The sequence below is a fragment of the Babylonia areolata genome, chromosome 21, assembly GCF_041734735.1.
Source record: "Babylonia areolata isolate BAREFJ2019XMU chromosome 21, ASM4173473v1, whole genome shotgun sequence".
Taxonomy (NCBI): Eukaryota; Metazoa; Mollusca; class Gastropoda; order Neogastropoda; family Buccinidae; genus Babylonia; species Babylonia areolata.
Window position 1 is genome coordinate 33,542,957 of NC_134896.1, and position 20,086 is coordinate 33,563,042.

The following is a 20,086-nucleotide window of genomic DNA, read 5'->3' on the forward strand; positions in this document are numbered from 1 at the left end:
ATTCCGAATTTATGGTACTACTATTTTCATAAAATGGAATGAACACAAGCATTCTATTTCTACATATCCAGACAAAATGCTGAAAAAGCCTATAAGCAGACAATGATATGATTATCACATAAAAATTGGCTACCTTGGGTCTCACGTTACCTGTGAGGACTGAAAGGTACTGAGTTGACAACCTGACACGAAATGAAGTCGCACTTCAAAATAGATCTCAGTTATTTCAATCTTTCTACTGTGCCTGAGCTTTTTGGAACCGCTGGGAAGGCAAAGAAGAATGACGTCATTGTTTCCTGACGCTGACGTAGACAACAAGTTTTCATGAAACTTTGTCGCGAGTTTCAGAAGAATCCGAAAATTACGAGTCATGGCTCACTCCACATTTTAATATTTGCCCTTTTTTTTTTTTTTCTTTTTTTTTAAAAGAGAAACCATACATGTACCTTTGAGTGGTGGTATGCCCCACGGACACCACAATCCGCCCGCCCACATTTTTTATCTTTATTATCTTTCAAGTTCTTCTAGTCTTCCATCGCAGTGACCGCAGTCATCCTGTTGACTATTCTGTCACTTTTTCCAGTCTTCTTCCATTTGATGCTCATGGTCAAAACGTTGAGTATTATCGGCATTTGGGTGGTAAAAAAAAAAAATCTTGATTTAAGAGATAGCCAGGAGAGAGAAAAAAGGGTGGTGGTGGTGCAGGTGGGTTTGTCAAGCGGTGGCAGTTGGTCAGCAGACTGACACAAAACATATTTCTGAACGATTGTGTCAAGGGCCGTGGCATCGAGTCTCCTGGGGCAGGACGATACAGTCATAAACTGTCCGTGGGAAGACGGTGTTTTGCATGACATTTATGTCCGCTCTTTAGATCCTGTCAAGGGTTTGTGTGTGGGCTGTCTTCTAGCTCGTTGATGCTGTTGTTCGTTCTTTAGTTTAGCGTCTTTTCACTGTAAGTGATATTAGACGAGGGAAGGAAAAAAATCAGGTGGGAGGAGGGGGAGTGGGGGGGGGGGGGGGGAATTACGGTGTACGCATACGAGACGGTAAGTGAAAGTGTGTGTGTGTGTGTGTGTGTGTGTGTGAAAATTATTGATTTATGTTTTGTTTAAAAAAAAACACACAAAAAACCCACCCCATAACAATATAACATATTTCAAATGAAAAACTAACAACTATAACAGTGAACCAACTGGACTATTTAACAAGGAGTTGAAAAAGTCATACATTAGCAATGGACTGCTGAAGATCGTCAACACTGAAGATGATTTCAATTCAGGGATGTGAGACTAACATATCGCAAGTTGGTATATGATCGGCTGTTATGTGAGCACCACAGATGCAAGAAACATTACTGACATATTTTGTCCTAAAACAATTCATTTTCCATCTGCAGATTAGAGAAATGATTTGCCTCTTATGAAAATCATTATGGTAATGTTTTCCCATGAAACCATACATTTTCTTTATGTTCTTATGTAACTCCGAGTTGATGCTGTTGGTGGAGGTGTGGGTACCTTACTTTTGCAAGTCCAGTGCTGATCTTGAATAGCATGGACAATCTGGCCCTCCTCCTACAGCGTTCCTGGGTTTCCTACTGCAGTCACGGTGCTTGCACTTAGGTCGGTGGCGGTTGTCCTATCAGTGGTATTTGTTGAGTACAAACCGTGTTGTCCTCTCCGTTGGCGGGACTGCTTCTATCTTTTTCACTGTTCTTTGCAGTGGGGTCCTTTCTTGGCGGGCGTCAGTATTCAAGTTGGGACTTGCAGGCGCGACTGTCTTGATTTTAGTTGTCGCCTTCTTCAGATTTCTCCGCAGGAAGCCGAGTGTCCTGTTTGCCGTACTCTTGTCAGTATGTTTCAGTGGTGAAACGGAGATTTGACAGAAGCGTGACGCCGGCCCACATGTTTTTTGGTTGACGTCACGAGTTGCAGTACTGAGGTGACCGCGTGCAGGTCCGGGGTGATACTGGTGAGTGCTGCATGCCGTTTTCTTCGTGGTGCATGTCAGGCCACTGCACTTCACTCCGCCGTCGGCCGGGATCAGTGAAACTGCATCTCCCATTCTTCACTCCCGGCCAGTTCTCGAGTCTCTTGAGGCCAGTTTGCAAACGCCAGCCGTGTTCAGTGGTACTGAGTCGCCGACAGCATTGGTGGGTCTGTAAAGGACCGTGTCATCTGCAACTAGAGGCGGGCATGAGTTGTCACTCGAGAATGTAGACGTGACAAAGAACGACCACAGACCTATAGCCTCGACTGTGGTACCCCTGATCTGACCGGTGTGTACAGTACGCTTCACTGATATCTCTGTCTCCGTCAACTGCATGACGACCACTGACATTAACGGACTGCCGTCTGTCCGCGTTGACTGAGGAAACTCCCAATCCATGAGTTGGTGGCATTTTTGATGCCGTTGCGATCGAGCCTGTGTAGTAAGAAGGATCCGGCCATTTGTGTGTAGTCTAGTAATCTAAGATGATATTAGTCTGAAATGCAGTAAGTTGGAGTCAAGACTCCTTTTACTGGCAGTACTGAAGAAGGTGACACTGTGACAAGTGGTTTTCAGTCTGCAGTATTTATCTTTTTATCTGAAGGACATGCCATTGACGATGACTATTCCGTCTACTGATTTATTTCGCAAAAGGATTTTTTTTTTTTCAAAACTAACTTAAAGATAACCCAACTCGAGTCGATCGTATAGTCCTAAAAAATTGGATCAGTTGTCGGAGCGTTGATTCCGATGGGGCGAAGACATCCATGTCTTTAATTTCATGTTTCCATGCCTTTGAGTCAGTCCCAGCAAAATAATGGTTGTTTTTCTGTCAGCGGATTTTAAAAAAAACTTTTTTAATCTGCGCGACGTGAATGCCCTGCTCAGCTCCAGTTTTGTGCCAAGATCTTCAATACGCCTGAGAGACAGGTTACTGCAGAAAATGGAAGAGACAGGCGAATGTCTGTTCGATGAAGTGTTTTGCGACCATTTGCGTTGTGTTGATTGTATATTTGGGCGTATTGGTCCAGAGCTTGTCTCCACAGGGGTCAGCAAGAGAAGACAGTATTTGTATTTGTATTTCTTTTTTTCACAACAGATTCCTCTGTGTGAAATTCGGGCTGCTCTCCCCATGGAGAGCACGTCGCTACACTACAGCGCCACCTTTTTTTTCTTTTGTTTTTCCCCCTAAGTGAAGTTTTATTTGTTTTTTCTATCGAAGTGGATTTTTCTACAGAATGTTGCCAGGAACAGCCCTTTTGTTGTCGTAGGTTCTTTTACGTGCGTTAAGTGCATGCTGCACACGGGTCTTCGGTTTATCATCTCATCTGAATGACTAGCGTCCAGACCACCACTCAAAGTCTGGTGGAAGGGGAGAAAATATCGGCAGCTGAGACGTGTTTCGAACCAGCGCGCTCAGATTCTCTCGCTTCCTAGGCGGACGCGTTACCTCTAGGCCATCACTCTACATAGACAGCACAGATAGCGATGTATAGGGTAGGCGAACGATCCAGTCGAAGCGACCAGCTCAGTTTGTGACGTGCCGATGTATCAGTTGCAGAGGTAACAGGTTGTACGATACTGAAATGTAGCTATCCTGTTTTCGAATGCTTTCTCCAGCTGGTTGCACCAGGAAAATTTCGTCTACTCCTCCTTTTCAACGTCAGTTTTTTTCAACGGTTGAAATAGCAGCAGGGGTGCCCGGGGGTAAAATGCGAACGGGCAATTAAGTCTAAATGCGAACGATGGGTTTGGGAACATGTGGACAATCAAAACAGAAGCAGGTCAGTCTAGTTGAACTCATTAGACATAACTTGACATAATCATAATTAGAACATTAGTCGCACCAACTGTTGTATTGTTGGTTTTCAAACGGCACACGACACACAAACACATGTCATAAACGCACCCATCCCACACTGCCATACACTGACAAACGCACCCTTTTGGAAGCGCTGAGTAACTGTGCAACATCGTTCGCAAATACTGAGACTCAGTATCAGTATCTCAAGGAGGCGTCACTGCGTTCGGACAAATCCCGTTATAAGCTACACCATCAAGTACAACACAAGCAAGCAGATGCTTGACCAGCTGCGTAACCCAACGCGCTTAGTCAGGCCTTGAGAAAAAAAGAAAAAGAAGAGGCAAATGAATATTTAAACTATATATATATATCTCTCTCTCTCTCTCTCTCTCTATATATATATATATATATATATATATAAAACACAAATAGCGTGCCTGCCTACTCATCCGTCGGTCCGACAGGAGACTCAATCATCAACAAAAAGAAAAGATAATAAATGATAATGATAATATCAGTAATAATAATAATGAATTAGAATAAGATGAAAAGATAATAATGATAATGAATAAACAAATAAGCCAATAAATGTAAAACATACAGCCCACACACACACACACACACACCCACACACACGCACACACACACACACACACACGTGCACAGAGCTCTCCTGACACATGTGTACACTTATACGAGGGTCATTCAATAAATAAGGTGAATTTTTCGGCATAAGGACTTCTAATACAGATAGAAGCTTACTTTTTTTCTTTCTTTTTTTTTTTTTTTCAACGTAGTCTCCCAGCACTGTCACACACTTTTCCCATCTGTGCACAAGCTTCCGTATTCCCTCAGCGTAAAAATCTTTGGACTGATGTCTCAGCCAGTCGCTCACAACACTTTTGACTTCATCGTCACTTTCAAACTTCGTGCCTCTCGTGAACGCTTTCAAGGGACCAAACAGGTGAAAGTCTGAAGGGGCAAGGTCTGGGCTGTAAGGGGGATGAGGGAGCAGTTCCCAGCCCAGCTCGTTGATGGTCTGCACCGTTTGTGCTCTGGAGTAAGCATCTTTGGCACCCACCGGCAGCTGACCTTCGAGTAGCCAAGGTCATCATGGGCAATTTTGTGTGCTGTCCCAACAGATAAGCTCAAAGTCCTTGCAATGTCATCCACTGTCACCCTTCTGTCAGACTGAATGAGGTCATTGACTGATTCGATCACCTCAGGAGACCTCACTTCTGTAGGCCTTCCAGGCCTGTCTTCATCCTCAACACTGCTCCGTCCTTTAAACAATTTAGCCCACTTGTAGACATTTTTTCGGCTGAAACATGTGGCACCATACACAGTTGACATTCTCCTATGAATTTCAACTGGTTTGCACCCTTCAGCAACCAAAAACTTGATAACTGACCGCTGTTCAATCCTGGAGCATGCTTCTTGGTCGGCCATCTTTGTTAATCGCCAAAACTCTCAAAGTTTTTTTTAATCTGCAGAACAAATTAAATCCATGTGAAAAAGAAGTAAAAAAAAAAAAAAAAAAAAAAAGAAAAAAAAAAAAAAGAAAAAAAGAAAAAGCTTCCATCTGTATTAGAAGTCCTTATACCGAAAAATTCACCTTATTTATTGAATGACCCTCGTACACTCGAGTGCGCACGCGCGCGCGCACACACACACACACACAGGCTGCCACTGATTGGCTGCAAGAAGGGTGGGAAAAGATCTCTGATGTCAGGAACGTGACGTCTAGCGAGATACTGAGACTCATGTGAAAATAATATTATGGTCTATTTGCAAACGACATTATGTTGGAGATTCCTGTCAAAACTGAATTTCTGAAATGTCAGTCACCATCATGCTTTCGTAATTCTCCCAGCACTGGTAGTGCACAATTTATTCAACATATCCAACGAAATCAGCTATTTTAAACTGTGTCAAAGTTCAAGTCCTACCACTTGTTTCCCTTAATTTTAGGATTTTGACAGCACGTTTGTGAACTTGGTCGGCAGTAGTGCGCGAAGAGAAGAAAAGAGCGCCGCCGGAAATAATCGCCGAAAATAGCATATATTTGACTGGTTCTTTGGAATGGATATTCATTAACGTATGAACGAGGTGGAAGTAAAATTAACTTGTGAAATGTGTGTGGTGAGAACGATTCGAAGTGGCCGCCGGGGCACTGAGTACACGAACCGTTCGTAAGTTCGCAGTTAGGCATACCTACCCTAATTATTAAAGCCGACATGCCTATACTATATAGCTTATATACAGCCCAGAGCAGGTCACCTTGCACACTGTCTGCTTGCTGCACGTCAAGTCTTGGATTGGTAGGAATGCAATGACCACGTAGAACTGGATGGGCCGGAATGACCAGGAATGGAAATGAGTTGTTCTTGCAAGAAGCTAAACACACTGATCACATCACCAATGAACAGGTGCGCCAAATCAGCAAGCAGCACACTGGACCATATAAAGATTTACTGACATCAGTGATTAAGAAAAGACAGCGGCTGATTTGATTTGGCCTCGTAACAAGATCCAATCCCCCTGCTACAACAAGGAACTGTTGAGGGAGGGAGCCAGAGGGGAAGACAGAAAAAAAAACCCATGATGGACTGACATCCTTGGTGAATGGACAGGAAAACCATTTGCAGAGAACCAGGCTTTGACACTCAACCGACAGACTTGGAGGAATCTGGTGCACAGTTCCTCTGTGCAGCACCCAATGACTCTTCACAGAGTTGAAGAAGATGATTCAGCACATGCCTTTAAACAAATGTTATTTTTTGCTTGTTTAGTTTTTGTTTTTGCTGTTCTTATATTTTCTTGTTTTTCTTTTTTTTTAAAATACATTTAATGCAGTTTATCTGTTTCACACTTCGTCTTCTCACTTTACAGAGCTTTCCCTCTTCTCCCATCAGACCTCGGACATGTTTTCCTTTTGGCCCCTTCCTCACCCAATCCCTCCACCAATCATTTCCATACTTCTCTCCTTTGTCACTACCCCTCCACCTAGATACACACTCTGACACATACACATATCGAACAAAACGACACTTTGAATATGAAAAAACAAAAGAAAGGAAGAAGAAATGAAAACTAAAAGCAAGAACAATCATTTGAATGAGACAATAAACCATATCCCGTGTGCAGCATGCACTCAGAGCCCATGGCAACAAATGACTGCAGAAAAATCCACTCTAATATATTTGTGTATGTGTGTGCAGGATTGAAGCCTGACTGAATGAAACAGGAGACGAATGGTGAGCCCCTAAAGGCAGCTGTCAATCAGCTCTACCCAGGTTGGTAGTCTCTTGTGCAAATGACTGCTTTTTGTAAGTGCTTAGAGTTTGGTCTGCGACTGAAGATAGGCGATATATAGGAATCAACTGTTAAAGGGGTGGTGGTAGGGGTGTAGGGGGAAGGAGAAGAAGGAAGAAGGGGTAGAGTAGGATAACAGGCAGAGGATAGGTGCACAATCCACTCTCTCCTCGTACCACAGCAGGGTCTTTTAGAAAGATGAATTGAGGTGTTTATTTCTCTAACTTTAAACAGCACACCTGGAACACACACAATATTAAAACCCAGGTTTAATCAATACCAAAACATATGCTAGACATAACTGCACTGATGTAACAGAAAGATCATTATGTTGTCTGGACAAGTAAACAATTCCACTGGTAACCTTTCTCCATTCTGACACTCAATGTCTAGCCGTACACTCTCTTCTCAAAGAGATCTATGTATAGATGTAAAACAAGCTTCATATAGCTTACCATCAACAATCAGTGGCACATAAGTTAATTTGCACCAAATATATGGTACACAATTACAAACTCCCAATGTTTAACTCAGTTAAATCACCATACAGTAATAGCTGTTTCCATTAAGACTGAACAAATCTGTACTTCGTCTCTGCAAAATATCTCACTGGTACAATTATTACATGGGAATCATATAGTTACCAAATAATTTGGCAAATGTATAGCAACCTGTGTGCACCAACATAGGACTGCCTCTCAGTGGTCTCAAATCTAACTGAACACATACATCTATGTGTTACCCCACTGACATATAACATATGACTACAGCACATGATAATCACAACTACAAACAAGTCACACATGTTCCCCATGTTGCATTATCACCCATGTGCACACACATGGAAAGACATGAACATACAGTTAGCCTGTAGATTTGTTCACCTTGAATATAACCATCACCACCAAACATACAAAATAGGTATGTCATACCTCAAAATAACTCCAACTGTTGCATCCAAAACATTCTACATAGATGCAACACACACATAATCTCTGTGTTTCTTTGTGACTGAATGCTTACATTGTTCCCACAGTATGTCAACAATTGACACACCACTGACATGTTACTGAACATTGTCATTTATGTAAGCCAAGATACACAACATGTAAACCCAAACATGATGTCCAAGCATCATACCATAATATCAACCTGTAGGAAACAGGAAAGAGGGGGGTGGAGGGGGGGGGGATACCCAAATACCCTAAACCAGTACTCCATTTAGTCATGTATTGGCTACATTGTGTATTTTAACCACTTTTCCCTCTGTCACTAGCCTCAAATACAATTAAGCCATGCTCATGCTGGCTATGCTCTCTCACAAGTCATGGTATCTGCATCAACACATTCCAGTTACATTAACTGTGAAATATCACAACAGGTAAAAAGGATCTCTCAACGCTCTTGTGACACATCAAAATTCTACAAACTCCAAACTGTTTCCAAAAACCATACAGTAAATTGCCAACAAACCAAATTACCAGTACAGGCATTACTCACAACCCCAAACGTTTCAGGCTTCACTTTATATTCATGTAGCAGAACACAATCCCACTGAGCCAGTGTGTTAGTCACAGAATCCAAATGTACCATAAATCAAGCATTCAACCATGTCCGAAAAATAGATGCTAGTTTGACACTCACAGCCCCCATGGTACTGTCTTGTCCGTCTGGCTCTCCTGGCCTGCTCCAAGTAAGGAAAAAAGAAGAAACCCCACTTGCCTATTCATTTTATCCTCTTCACAAGCTGACACAGAATAGATACACAACTGGTTTCTTATGTGGTATTGAGTGATATAATGATATATACACCATGTAAATGTGATTGTGTTGTATCGTTATCAAACTTGCTTGATGTATAATGTTTACTTCTATTTCAAATGAATTAAAGTATAAAAAAAGAAAAAAGAAGAAAACATCCACAATATGTCTGGTATGCACATGGACGCCAGTGACAAGGTGGCCAAAACCCATGGTCCTTATTTGGACATCTGTCTGATGAAACTATCTGCACATCTTTTTCTACAGATGCACAAAAAAGCATTACAAATACAATGCCAGTGAAAATTCTGTTCGTGCCATTCTTTTGAAAAGACAAACACTACAATGATAAAGTATTCAAGCTTGTGAAACAATGATTATGTGTAACATGTGAATCCCATTGTTTTAAGAACACAAATGTTACCATGGTAATGTGTAACATACAAGTCTCACTGGATTTCCAAAACAAAAACATTACTATGGCATTGAGTACTATGCCTGCTTGCCTCACTGCACAACTCAAAACACTAAAATCAAAACACCCTAACTGATGTGTAACCTGCTAAACTCACTGCCTTGCAAGGTGACTGAAACAGAAGCCATCACGGAGATGAGCGCCACGTTACACTGTGACTTGTGCGTGCAGCAGCACACCACAAAATGAGGTGTGACCATTTCCACGAAAAGTAGAATCGCCTATGATTTCAACAGTTTTCATGTACACCTGGTCACCAGCCTGTAGTCTGACCACAGCGTGGGCAGTACAGGATGTTGGTCCTCTGCTCCATGAGCATGCCACCTTTTCGCCACCTGCAACGATGTCAAACACTGCATATTTCCGTGACAAATTAAGACTGTCGCTGTCAGCCCTGGCTGTGGCGAGGAAGAGGTAAGTGGCGGACAGCGGAGCGGTGAAGATGCCAGTGGTGGCGTTGTACCCTCTCCCTGTGTTGCTTACCACCTTTTCCAACTTCACGATTGTAGATTTTGAGACGTCTTTGTCATCAGTTAACCGGGCGTTGAAGAAGACTGGTGTCTTTATTGTGTCTGGAACAAACGTTTCACCTGTGTAAACTGTTGATATTCTCCTGTCCCTTTTCTTTTTTAAAATATACATTTAACTTGTTTTTTTTCCATCTGTGTGCATGTGTGTGTGTGTGTGTGTGTGTGTGTGTGTGTGTGTGTGTTTAAAATTGACTCATGTTCTCATATTTTTTATAAGAAAGAAAGAAATTATTGAAAGAAAATAACTGTATTCAAACACTGTATTTAAATGCTAAGTAGTACTAAACTAAAAGCTGTAAAGGCTAAAAGTTTCAAGTCACTCTTTATATTCAACTCCACTATGAGTCTCACTCACCCTACCTTCCACCTCCTTTCTCCACACAAAAAGTGATGAATGCACAAACAGTATGAATAAATACATACCAGATTATCATATTGCACATTTGTTTACAACCTACTCATCTTGAAAAACACATGTACACATACAGTTAGTTATCTTCTGTTATGTTCACTCTTCCAGCTTTTCCTGTGAACAGATATGTGATCATATCAATGATTGTGTGTTATTCACATACAAGTACACACACACACACACACACACACACACAAGAATATAACTTTAAGCTGACAACAACAGATGATGGTAGTGGTAATGGTGGTGGTGGTGGTGGTGGTATCTACATCTGTACATACCTTCAAGTGTATTTCCAAACACAAGTACACATGCATACATAAAATTGTGTGTGCATTTCCAAACACAAGTACACATGCATACATAAAATTGTGTGCGTGTATGTGTGTGTGTGTGTGTGTGTGTGTGTGGTGTGTGTGTGTGCGCACACGCAAGTGCAAGTGCACATGCATGCATGTGTGCATGTTCAGCTAAGCATTCTCTTTCAAGTTTGAAATCTGTGATGTTTGTGTGACCTCAATCCAAGATGAAATCAATACAGTTCTGACAGATAATGAGCACTCCCTGGCCATCAGCCTAAACAGCACTGAAACTGGTTAAAAAGGGGAAACATTCACTGTCCACATAGGGAGACCAATATATACCTGCTGTCATGTCCATCTTGAAGCAGTCAATAAAAGGTATGAGTTCTTAGAAAATTGTGATGCAATTTTCTAGTGACATTTCACTGAAATCAGATGAATGGTTCTTCATAATATTCACAAATCTTGATCAAAGCAATAAAAAATTTTGAACAGACTTAAAAAGAAGATCCTCTGATAAAAAATATATTAGATTCAGTCCAGTGATTCATGAGAAATTGCTGTTCACATGAAGATGGGCAGATAGCACACATATATGCATGTCATGTTCAACTGATGCAATATTTTTCCAGTTGTGATGTACTGGAAAAAATGAAAATCAGTTGAATAATAAAATGAAATTTTAAGATAAACAGATTTCTTACTCATCTGAGACTGCAGCTGTTTGATCACTGTGTCAGTCTGTTTCAGGGACTGCTGGTGCTTGCTGGCATCTTTCTGGACATCTGCCATGCTTTTCTGAATACTTTCAACTTCTGCAGCAGTGCTTGCCACATGACTAACGCTTTGTTGCTTCATCGCTGTCAACTCTTCCCTCAGCTGGTCAATCTGGTCCAAAGACTGCTGATGATTGCTGGCATCTTTCTGGACAACATCTGCAGCAGTGCTTGCCACATCATGAACGCTTTGCTTCATCGCTGTCAACTCTTCCCTCAGCTGGTCAATCTGGTCCAAAGACTGCTGATGATTGCTGGCATCTTTCTGGACAACATCTGCAGCAGTGCTTGCCACATTATGAACGCTTTGCTTCATCGCTGTCATCTCTTCCCTCAGCTGGTCCAGGTCTGTCTGCAGTCGATGCACCAGTGCCTGCAGTGGTCTCAGCTCCTGCTGCTGGCTCAGCTGGGAATCACTGTCTCCAGCCGTGCACCCCGCCCCCTGAACACCAGACCTCTTCTTCCCTCCAGCGCTGCAGGGTAACTGTGGGTTGGCGGCGCCACCAGAGGGAACCACTGTGCCCATAAATTGACGGAAGCTGTCAGTCAGGTCAGCCATGTTGTCAGAGTAGCTGTGGAGAAAGAGAGGGGGTGGCGGTTGCTGGCTGGCAGCTGACAGCTGACGGAAATGGCGAAGGACAGGGTTGCTGAGCAGGGCAGAGGGAGCACCAGAGACGGCGTGGCTGGTGTCTGGTCCACTGACTCCCTCCCTGGCCAGTTCTTGAAGCGGCTTGAGGAGACTGTGAGCAGAAATGTGATCTGCCTGGAGTTTGTCCGTCAGTTGCCCTGCAGCCTCTTCCACAGTGGTCAGACACTGGTCACGGCACTCGCCCAGCATTCGTAATCCTGAGCAAAAAAGCCAAAGAGACATTGATATTCCTCTGGCACTAAAAATCCAATTTGTTTCATCTTTTTTTTTATCTTTTTTTTTAAGCTATTCTTACATAAACAACGCACCATATAGATCTCTCTTTCTCTCTCTTTTATGTACGCACACACACACACACACACACACACACATATTACAGGAAAGAAAGCATGAAAGAATGATGAATAAGTGTCAATTACTTACAAGCCTAGTCACCCATACAGAATCAGTTACTTGAATTTTCATGCTGTATCAGAAGAATCCTCTAAAATACTTTCTTCCAGCCCTTCACTGTCAAAAGTTTGAAACAACATCTGCAGCAACGCCTGAACACTGCCAGCCCGAACTCTGACCAGTTGTGAAGACACCATTATGAAGAGGTAGGCGTGATGGTCTCAGTCACACAATTCAGTTCATATCAAAACAACACAGTGGAAGGCCAGTCAGTTTCTTATTGCACAGGAAAGTTTGCTGCAGCTGTAAAGCTTTGTTATGATGTAAAAAATGGTCTGTCCAACATGACCCTTTAATGTTGACTTAAAGTTGCCTATGGCGGTGAACTGTCTGGTCAACTTAAGTCACCTATGGCAGCGAAAGAGAAGGAGAAAAAATTTTTTCCTCAATATTCAGCGACTCTGACCACCCATTTTATATTTTTTCAACTCTTGTGGCCTATTAGTACATGCCAGGAGGCATATTTATCATCTCAGTGTATGCTTGCCCAAAAGATGGTACTGGATTTATATTTGTATCGTATTGTATTGCATTGCACTGTAATGCATTGCATTATATTACTCTTTAGTCACAACAGATTTATGTGTGTGAAATTTGGGCTGCTCTCCCTAGTGCATCGCTAAAGAACAGCGCCACCGATATTTTTCCAAATCTTTTTTCTGCCTGCAAGTGCATCTCTGTTATGCTGTCAAAGTGTAACTTCCTACAGAATTTTGTCAGGACAACCCTTCTGTTGCCATGGGTTCTTTTACGAGCACAAAGTGCATGCTACACACAGGACCTCGGCTTACTGCCTTATCTGAATAACTACTGTCCAGATTACCACCCACAATCTAGTGGAGAGGGAGAAAATACTGCCGAGTGTGGGATTAAATTCTGTGCGCTCAGATTGTCTTGTTTCCTATGGGTGGATGTGTACCACTTTTTTCTTACCAATCAGTGACAATGTACCAAACCATAAAATAGCTACAGACACAGATCAGATTGCTGCTCGCCTACCTTCCAATCACAGCACACCTGTTCTAAACCAGCTCTTCTGATTTCATATTGTTGTCAGCCACATAGCAACCTATCTCTGATCCAGAACATCCGTGCCTGGTTATGAAGTGTGGTCAAGTCCATCAGCTTAATCACAAGCTATCTCATATTCCTGATCTTGAGTAAGAACAGTGTCTGACTTTCACCTAATTCTTTCTGCCTTGAAATATCTAAATGCAGTTTATTCCATAACGACCAATGGCGACATGTCTGCACTATGATTTTGATGGTAAATTAATGTTAATCTGTTTCATTGCACTGATAAATGCATCTGGCTTAAACTGCCTCATAACACTGTAAATTCTACATATGCATCTATTTTCATAAAGTTGACAAATGGTTTACACCTACTTCAAAACATAGCTCTCTCTCTCTCTCAATATATATATATAGAGAGATATGATATATATATATATATATATATATATATATATATATATATACACATACATACATACATACATATATAATATATATTGTAACGTTGAAATCGGCTACTAATAACAGACCAAACATTAAAAATACTGCAAAAGTGTTTCAAAATGTTGGCAAGCAGTACAAAGAGGTCTGAACCAAACTGGAGGACTGTGCTATAGAAATTATTTTATAATTATCATCATCATTGTTACAAACCTATTTCATAACGTTGACGGACGTCAAGTTCCACAACTCTCCTCTGACGCTCTATTTCCTTTTCCTCTTCAGAAAGTCGTGACACGACAGCCTCCATGACATTCACCTGCTCCTTGACCTTTGTTTGAAGGTCATCAGAAGGTTGAGTCATTGACATGGCAGGAGCAGGCTGACTCACAGGGCTAACAGGATCACTGTGGTCTACATAGAAGTTTGTCTGAAATGTGTGAGACATGTCATCTTTATTTCTCCACCATCATTGACCCAATCCTTCACAACATGAAATACCACAGGATGAATAACTGCACAAATCTCAGTGAAACAGCAGTGGCAGTTCACCAGATAAACACAGGTGTATATGCCACAGTTGAACTGATGGATTCTGACATTGATTCTGACATTATTTCATAATTATTTTTCCATTTCATCACAGTGATATCTATCTCAAAGGATCATTTTATACCTCAGGTGTAAGAAGCAAAGAAAGCTGAACCAAAAGCAACAGACAGATCTACAGATACATACCGGCAATGAGCTTGCTCCACCAGGTGGAAGGGTGTGGATGCCTCTACAGATAGGACAGGTAATTGAGTCCCCATGTACCTAACAATGACATAACAAATTCACACTTATATTGCACAGGCAATGATATTCAACATTCATAATACACATTATGAATTGTATCACAAGCACTGATGTACACATGTGTGTACACTTCATAAATAAAGACATACTTATAAGTATATGAATGTGCATATATATCCACACATTCTCACATGCTGACATACACTAAAACGAGGGCCTGTTATGATATATATATATATATATAATTTCAAAAACATTCCACCCACCCCCATCACAAAACAAACAAAAGAAAATGGAGTGGAGGAGACTGGGAGTGAGGGTAGGGACCTGTCTATCAGTACACAGAAACCATCAGAATGACAAGACATTAAAGTGCATAAAAGCCTATTTCAATTATAGGGGCCAGGATTCAAACTCGCAATCATCTGAATGCAAGCTTTAACTGGCGTACAGCCAGCTGAAGTGCAATTCAGTATTGACACTGATGTTACACTGGCCAAGTATATATGGGAGTGACTGTTCAAGCTGACATCAAATCAGATGGAACTAACACAAAAAGGAGGAGTTTGTATTATACTTCATGTTTGGTGTCGTATACTGTACCGTGTCAAACTGATGCAAACTAGGCCTATTGGTTTGCTCTGCTTGGCCAAATTTCGCGTGGCTAACAGTGAAAAGACCGTCTTGCCCGGTCCGCTCTTAGCCAATCAAACGCCTCTAAATTCTATAAGACCTTTTATGGTTTCCTGCAGTGAAACCTGATGACTGGAGTGATCAGTTAAGGTGAAGGAACTGGCTACAACTCCTGTGTTTGTCCAAGATTATACTTCAGAGTAATGCAAGCACAATCTGGGATCTCTCCTCCCTGAGGGAAATTCCCAAAAGACTAAGGCTGGGCCAACGAGCAGCAAGGTATGTCCTCAGCTGCCACCTTCAAACATCAAGAGGCAGTGGCAAACTCAAAATGACAGACTCTTGATTAGCCACTGCATGTAACATTAATTAAAGAACTACAGTGTTGCCAGATTCTCCTCCTTAGTTCTTCTCACTGGATAAATGTCTGCTCACTAAAAGGTGAAAGTGACGGGTACACATTCATTCATTTCAGCACACACATACACACTCACACAGTTGTCAAAGTGTGGTGTGCCTAACTCTAGATCAAGATGCCACTGATATGACAGGATAATGTGAGAGGACAATAAAGTGGCCTTTCACATGCAGCAGGAATGTCTGTTTTCGACTACTTAACTGAGTGGAAGGGCTAGTTTATCTCCCTTCTACCACTTGGCCTGTACCTGAGCTATCAGGGACCCAAGCTGAATAATCTTGGAATCTTAGAACTAATTAATGAAGGGTTGTAAACGCTCTTTGTTAATTTTCCTGCCATTAGAAGTGTTGGAATGTCTTTCTTTATTCTTGTATACCAACCTAACTTAGCCTAGTTGGTAATTTTTTTGTTTGTTTTGTTTTGTTTTGCTTTAGGTCAGTTTCTGAAAATTAGATGTTTATTATTTGGTGAACAATAGTATTTTTGGGACTGAATCTGAGGGTACTATAGTGTGTTTAAGGAAGGATTAAATTAGTACCTTGGGCATTTTCTAAGAGCTCTGGGTCATTTCAGCTCTAATTGGAGAGATAACATCACAGAACAAGCAGGTAAATTGTGGAAGAGGAGAGACTTGGGTGACTTAGGTGCACCGGCAGAATGTGTGTGTGAGGCTGACAGGCAGAGGGCAAGGATGCCTGTTGGAACATCTTAGCCCTGAGGTTTCTGGTTTTGGTTTGGAATTAAATCATATAAAATTGCATGGAGAATTGGACGTGAGTGTGGTACGAGTCTACACGGGTGTATGACAGAACAACCCTTCACACCTCATCCCCCTACAACAAGGAGAACCAACTTCATCTATGACATTTGACAGACTGACTTGCTGGTCTGAGGCCCACTTTGAGAACTTCCTCCCCTTCTGTTGCTAACTGCTATTGGAAAATAAAAAAGGGAAAAAAAAGAAAGAGAGAGAAAAAAAAAAGTCACACACAGATTGAAAGAAAAAGTGCTGCTGGTGTCATGTGTATTCTGATGTCATTCCTGCCTTGTTAGCTGAACTTAGTGAACTACCAATCAAACTTGACTTCATGAACCTTCTCTTGGTGCCATTCTTAGCAATGTTGTGCTAATCTAATACAACTGGCAGTTTTTCTTCCTTTCTTTCCATCCCTCCTTTTTCCTGCCCCTCCCTTGCAATTAACAATTGAACTAATGATCTCCTGGGCACTGCAGGCAAAAGACAAAGATAATAATAATAATAATAATAATAATAATGGATACTTATGTAGTACACTATCCAGAAATCTGCTCTAGGTGCTTTACAAAAACGCTTTGTTAACATAAAACATTACATCTATACTACATACACACACCAAAATATGACTACACACACACACACACACACACACACTGCATACATACATTTTAACAATACATGTGTATCTAACAGCTAAGCTAACATATATGCACACATAGGCAGGCACAAACTTACATAAACGCACGCACACACAATACACATTCATATACATGCATGTAGTTATGTACACATACATATGTATACATGCATAGTCAAGCACAGCTAACACAAAGGAAGTGGAACTGATACAGAGTGTGCAGGATGGATATGCAAGAGAAACTGTGCAATGTCAGTGTTCATATCTTTCAATATATTTATACTGATAATTACTATGTAATCATTATAGTAATTTCATTTTTTGACTGAATATATGAAATGCTTTTATATGAAAAACTTATGTTATACACACAAACACACACACGCACACACACACATGTACGTTTGCTTTTCCTGCTTAATTAAGTCATTCTTAAAAATTATTTTGTGTTGTGTTTTTTTCTTCTTGTTTTTCATGTGTTTGTTTGTGCTACCGCACCTGATGTAATTTCTCTTAAAGAGGCAATAAAATTATTCTCATCTTATCTTAATCAATGTGCAATATTATATATGCAATGTTTACCTTGGTGTCTTTCAACATGCTTATAATAATGATTAATTACATCATTTTCAGTGAATATATGCAATTTAAGAAAAAAAAGAATTTCTTACATATTGGTTCTTTTTCATTAAGTCATGTTTAATGTTTTTGCAATGAGTAATTGTCAACGTTTGTTTCGCCGCACCTGATGTAATTTCTCTGTATGAGATAATAAAGTTATTCATGTCTTATCTCACACTGACAAATCTTTATGTGGGTGCCATATTGTTTAAAATAAACGGGACCAAACACGCCCACACAACTGTGTTTACCTGTGTACCTACCAGATCGACACGGGTGAGCTGATTCAGGCAGGGTAGACAAAAGGTATGATAACATGGCAAGAACTTCGGCTGCCGCCCTTTGTAAGGTTCTGAACACACACAGCAAGTGAAACGATCCTCCACTGTCCTGTCTGCTGCCCCACCTGTCGCCATGTTTTAATGGTGTCTGGGCGAACGCGGTTGGAGGAAATCACCCCTCGTGATCATGAAGCGCAGTTCAGACTGGACAATAATGACGACATTGTTTGGAAAATTTTTAGTTTCGGTTTCAGTTTCATGGCTCAAGTCCCGGAAGATATTTTTCCTCCTACATATAATATATTGTTTCAGAACATTATCTTTGTTATTGCTCTGACAACAACTGTTTATTATTTTTTACTGTTCTAATACAACCGGTTAACCTGACTGGTTGAATTAATTTGTTTTTTGTTTATTTTTCATTCACTCCTTCAAAATCATGTTAATTCTTCTTCTTCATTGTTGAGGGCCCACAATCATTTGAATTGATTATTCTGGCACCTAAAACTGGGGTGGTTCGCTATTACTATTTTATAGTTGGTGTTCCTTGATGATGTGAAGAAGAGGTAGAGGTGAAGGTGGCATCATTCTACTGTTCAGGGGGGTGAGGAGGGACAGGAGGTAACGGAATAGGGGATCGGGGTGGGAGAGGTGGGGTGGGGGAGGTGGCATGGGGTGTGGGGGGCACTGGAAGTATTGTTTACTGCTTGGAGACCCTTGACAAAAAAAAAGTGTCAAGCGTTTTGGCCTCCACAGCTACTTAGGGCAGTCAGTTCCAGCCTATGATGGTTCTAGGTAAAAATGAAGAGCCTCGATCTGTACTGTGTTCTGGTGGTGAGTATGGAAAACTGTTTGTTACGTCCTCGGCGTTGGCGAGACGGCAGTGGGCTAAGTTTTCTTTTGAGGTTTGGACAGTGGGCTTGATTGGTGTAAATTTTGTACAGCATCGAGAGCCTGGAGGTCTTGCGTCGCCACAGTCTCCAGAGAGACTCCAGATGAAGACATGCTCAACGACTCTAGCATATCATTGACACGAGGTGTTCCGGTACCTGCCCAGGATGAAGTGAGCTGCTCGACGCTGTACGGCTTCCAGTGTGTCAGTGTTCTTCTTCAGTGGTGGAGGGGTCCCAGACAGATGAGCCATACTCCAGCAAGGGGCGCACAAAGGCTTTTTATGCTCTTTCGTTCTTTGACGGATGTTGATGGAGTTGATCTTCAGGTTCCGTCTGAGGAAGCCCAGGGTTCGGTTGGCTTTGCAGCAGGTATTGTTGATGTGGTCGTTCCAATTCAGTTCTCTTTGGATCGTAATGCCCAGGTATTCAGTGACTGATGAGACGGTGTCCCGGCAGGGTGTGGCCATGCAGGTCATATGAGTGATGGAGGGGGTTCCTGCTCCTTGTGACGCGGAGAGTTTGGCACTTCACAGCCGGGATGAAACTCCATGTCCCAGCTCTTCTCCCAGTCTGCTAGGCACTGGAGGTCATGTTGTAGCTGGTCCTGATCACTGCCGCTGGACTGAGATCCTCCTGTATACTGTACGTGGTATCATTCCCCAAAGAGCCTTGCCAAGGTCATTAATGTATACTAGGAATAAGCATGGTCCTAGCACAGACCCCTGAGGGACTCCAGACCTCACACTGATGTAAGAAGACATGGCTCCATCCACTGCCACTGCTTGGCGCCGGTTGCTGAGGAAGCTGGAGATCCGTGCTTTGGTGGTACTCTGGATGCTGCACTGCTGAAGCTTGTGGAGTAGCAAGGAGTGGTTGACTCGGTCAAACGCCTTTGAGAAGTCCATTATGAGGACATCGGTCTGCTCGTCTCCCTCCATGTTGGTTAGCAGTTCATCTGTGAATTCCAGGAGCTGTGTCTCGCAGGATCTTCCATTCCGGAAGCCATGTTGGAAGTCGTTCAAGATGCTGTGGGCCTCAAGGTGTTTCATCATGCCACTGGTGATGATGTGCTCTAGTAGCTTACATACCACACTGGTAAGAGAGACTGGTCGGTAGTTAGAGGG

General features: G+C 41.9%; 2 protein-coding genes across 2 annotated transcripts in view; one reads left to right on the forward strand and one right to left on the reverse strand.

Moving 5' to 3' along the window:
- The window catches only part of LOC143296227 (tubulin-specific chaperone C-like), a 282,909-nt gene that overhangs the window by 36,031 nt on the left and 226,792 nt on the right, over positions 1 to 20,086 (forward strand). The gene's annotated exons all lie outside the window — the stretch shown is intronic.
- LOC143296036 (uncharacterized) lies at positions 8,506 to 18,215 on the reverse strand. Its single transcript, XM_076607781.1, has 5 exons — positions 18,052 to 18,215; positions 14,663 to 14,740; positions 14,138 to 14,354; positions 11,293 to 12,210; positions 8,506 to 9,916 (listed from the first exon to the last, which is right to left on the reverse strand). Exons 1-5 carry the CDS (start codon positions 18,202 to 18,204, stop codon positions 9,492 to 9,494), a joined length of 1,791 nt encoding a protein of 596 aa, XP_076463896.1. The 5' UTR covers positions 18,205 to 18,215; the 3' UTR covers positions 8,506 to 9,491.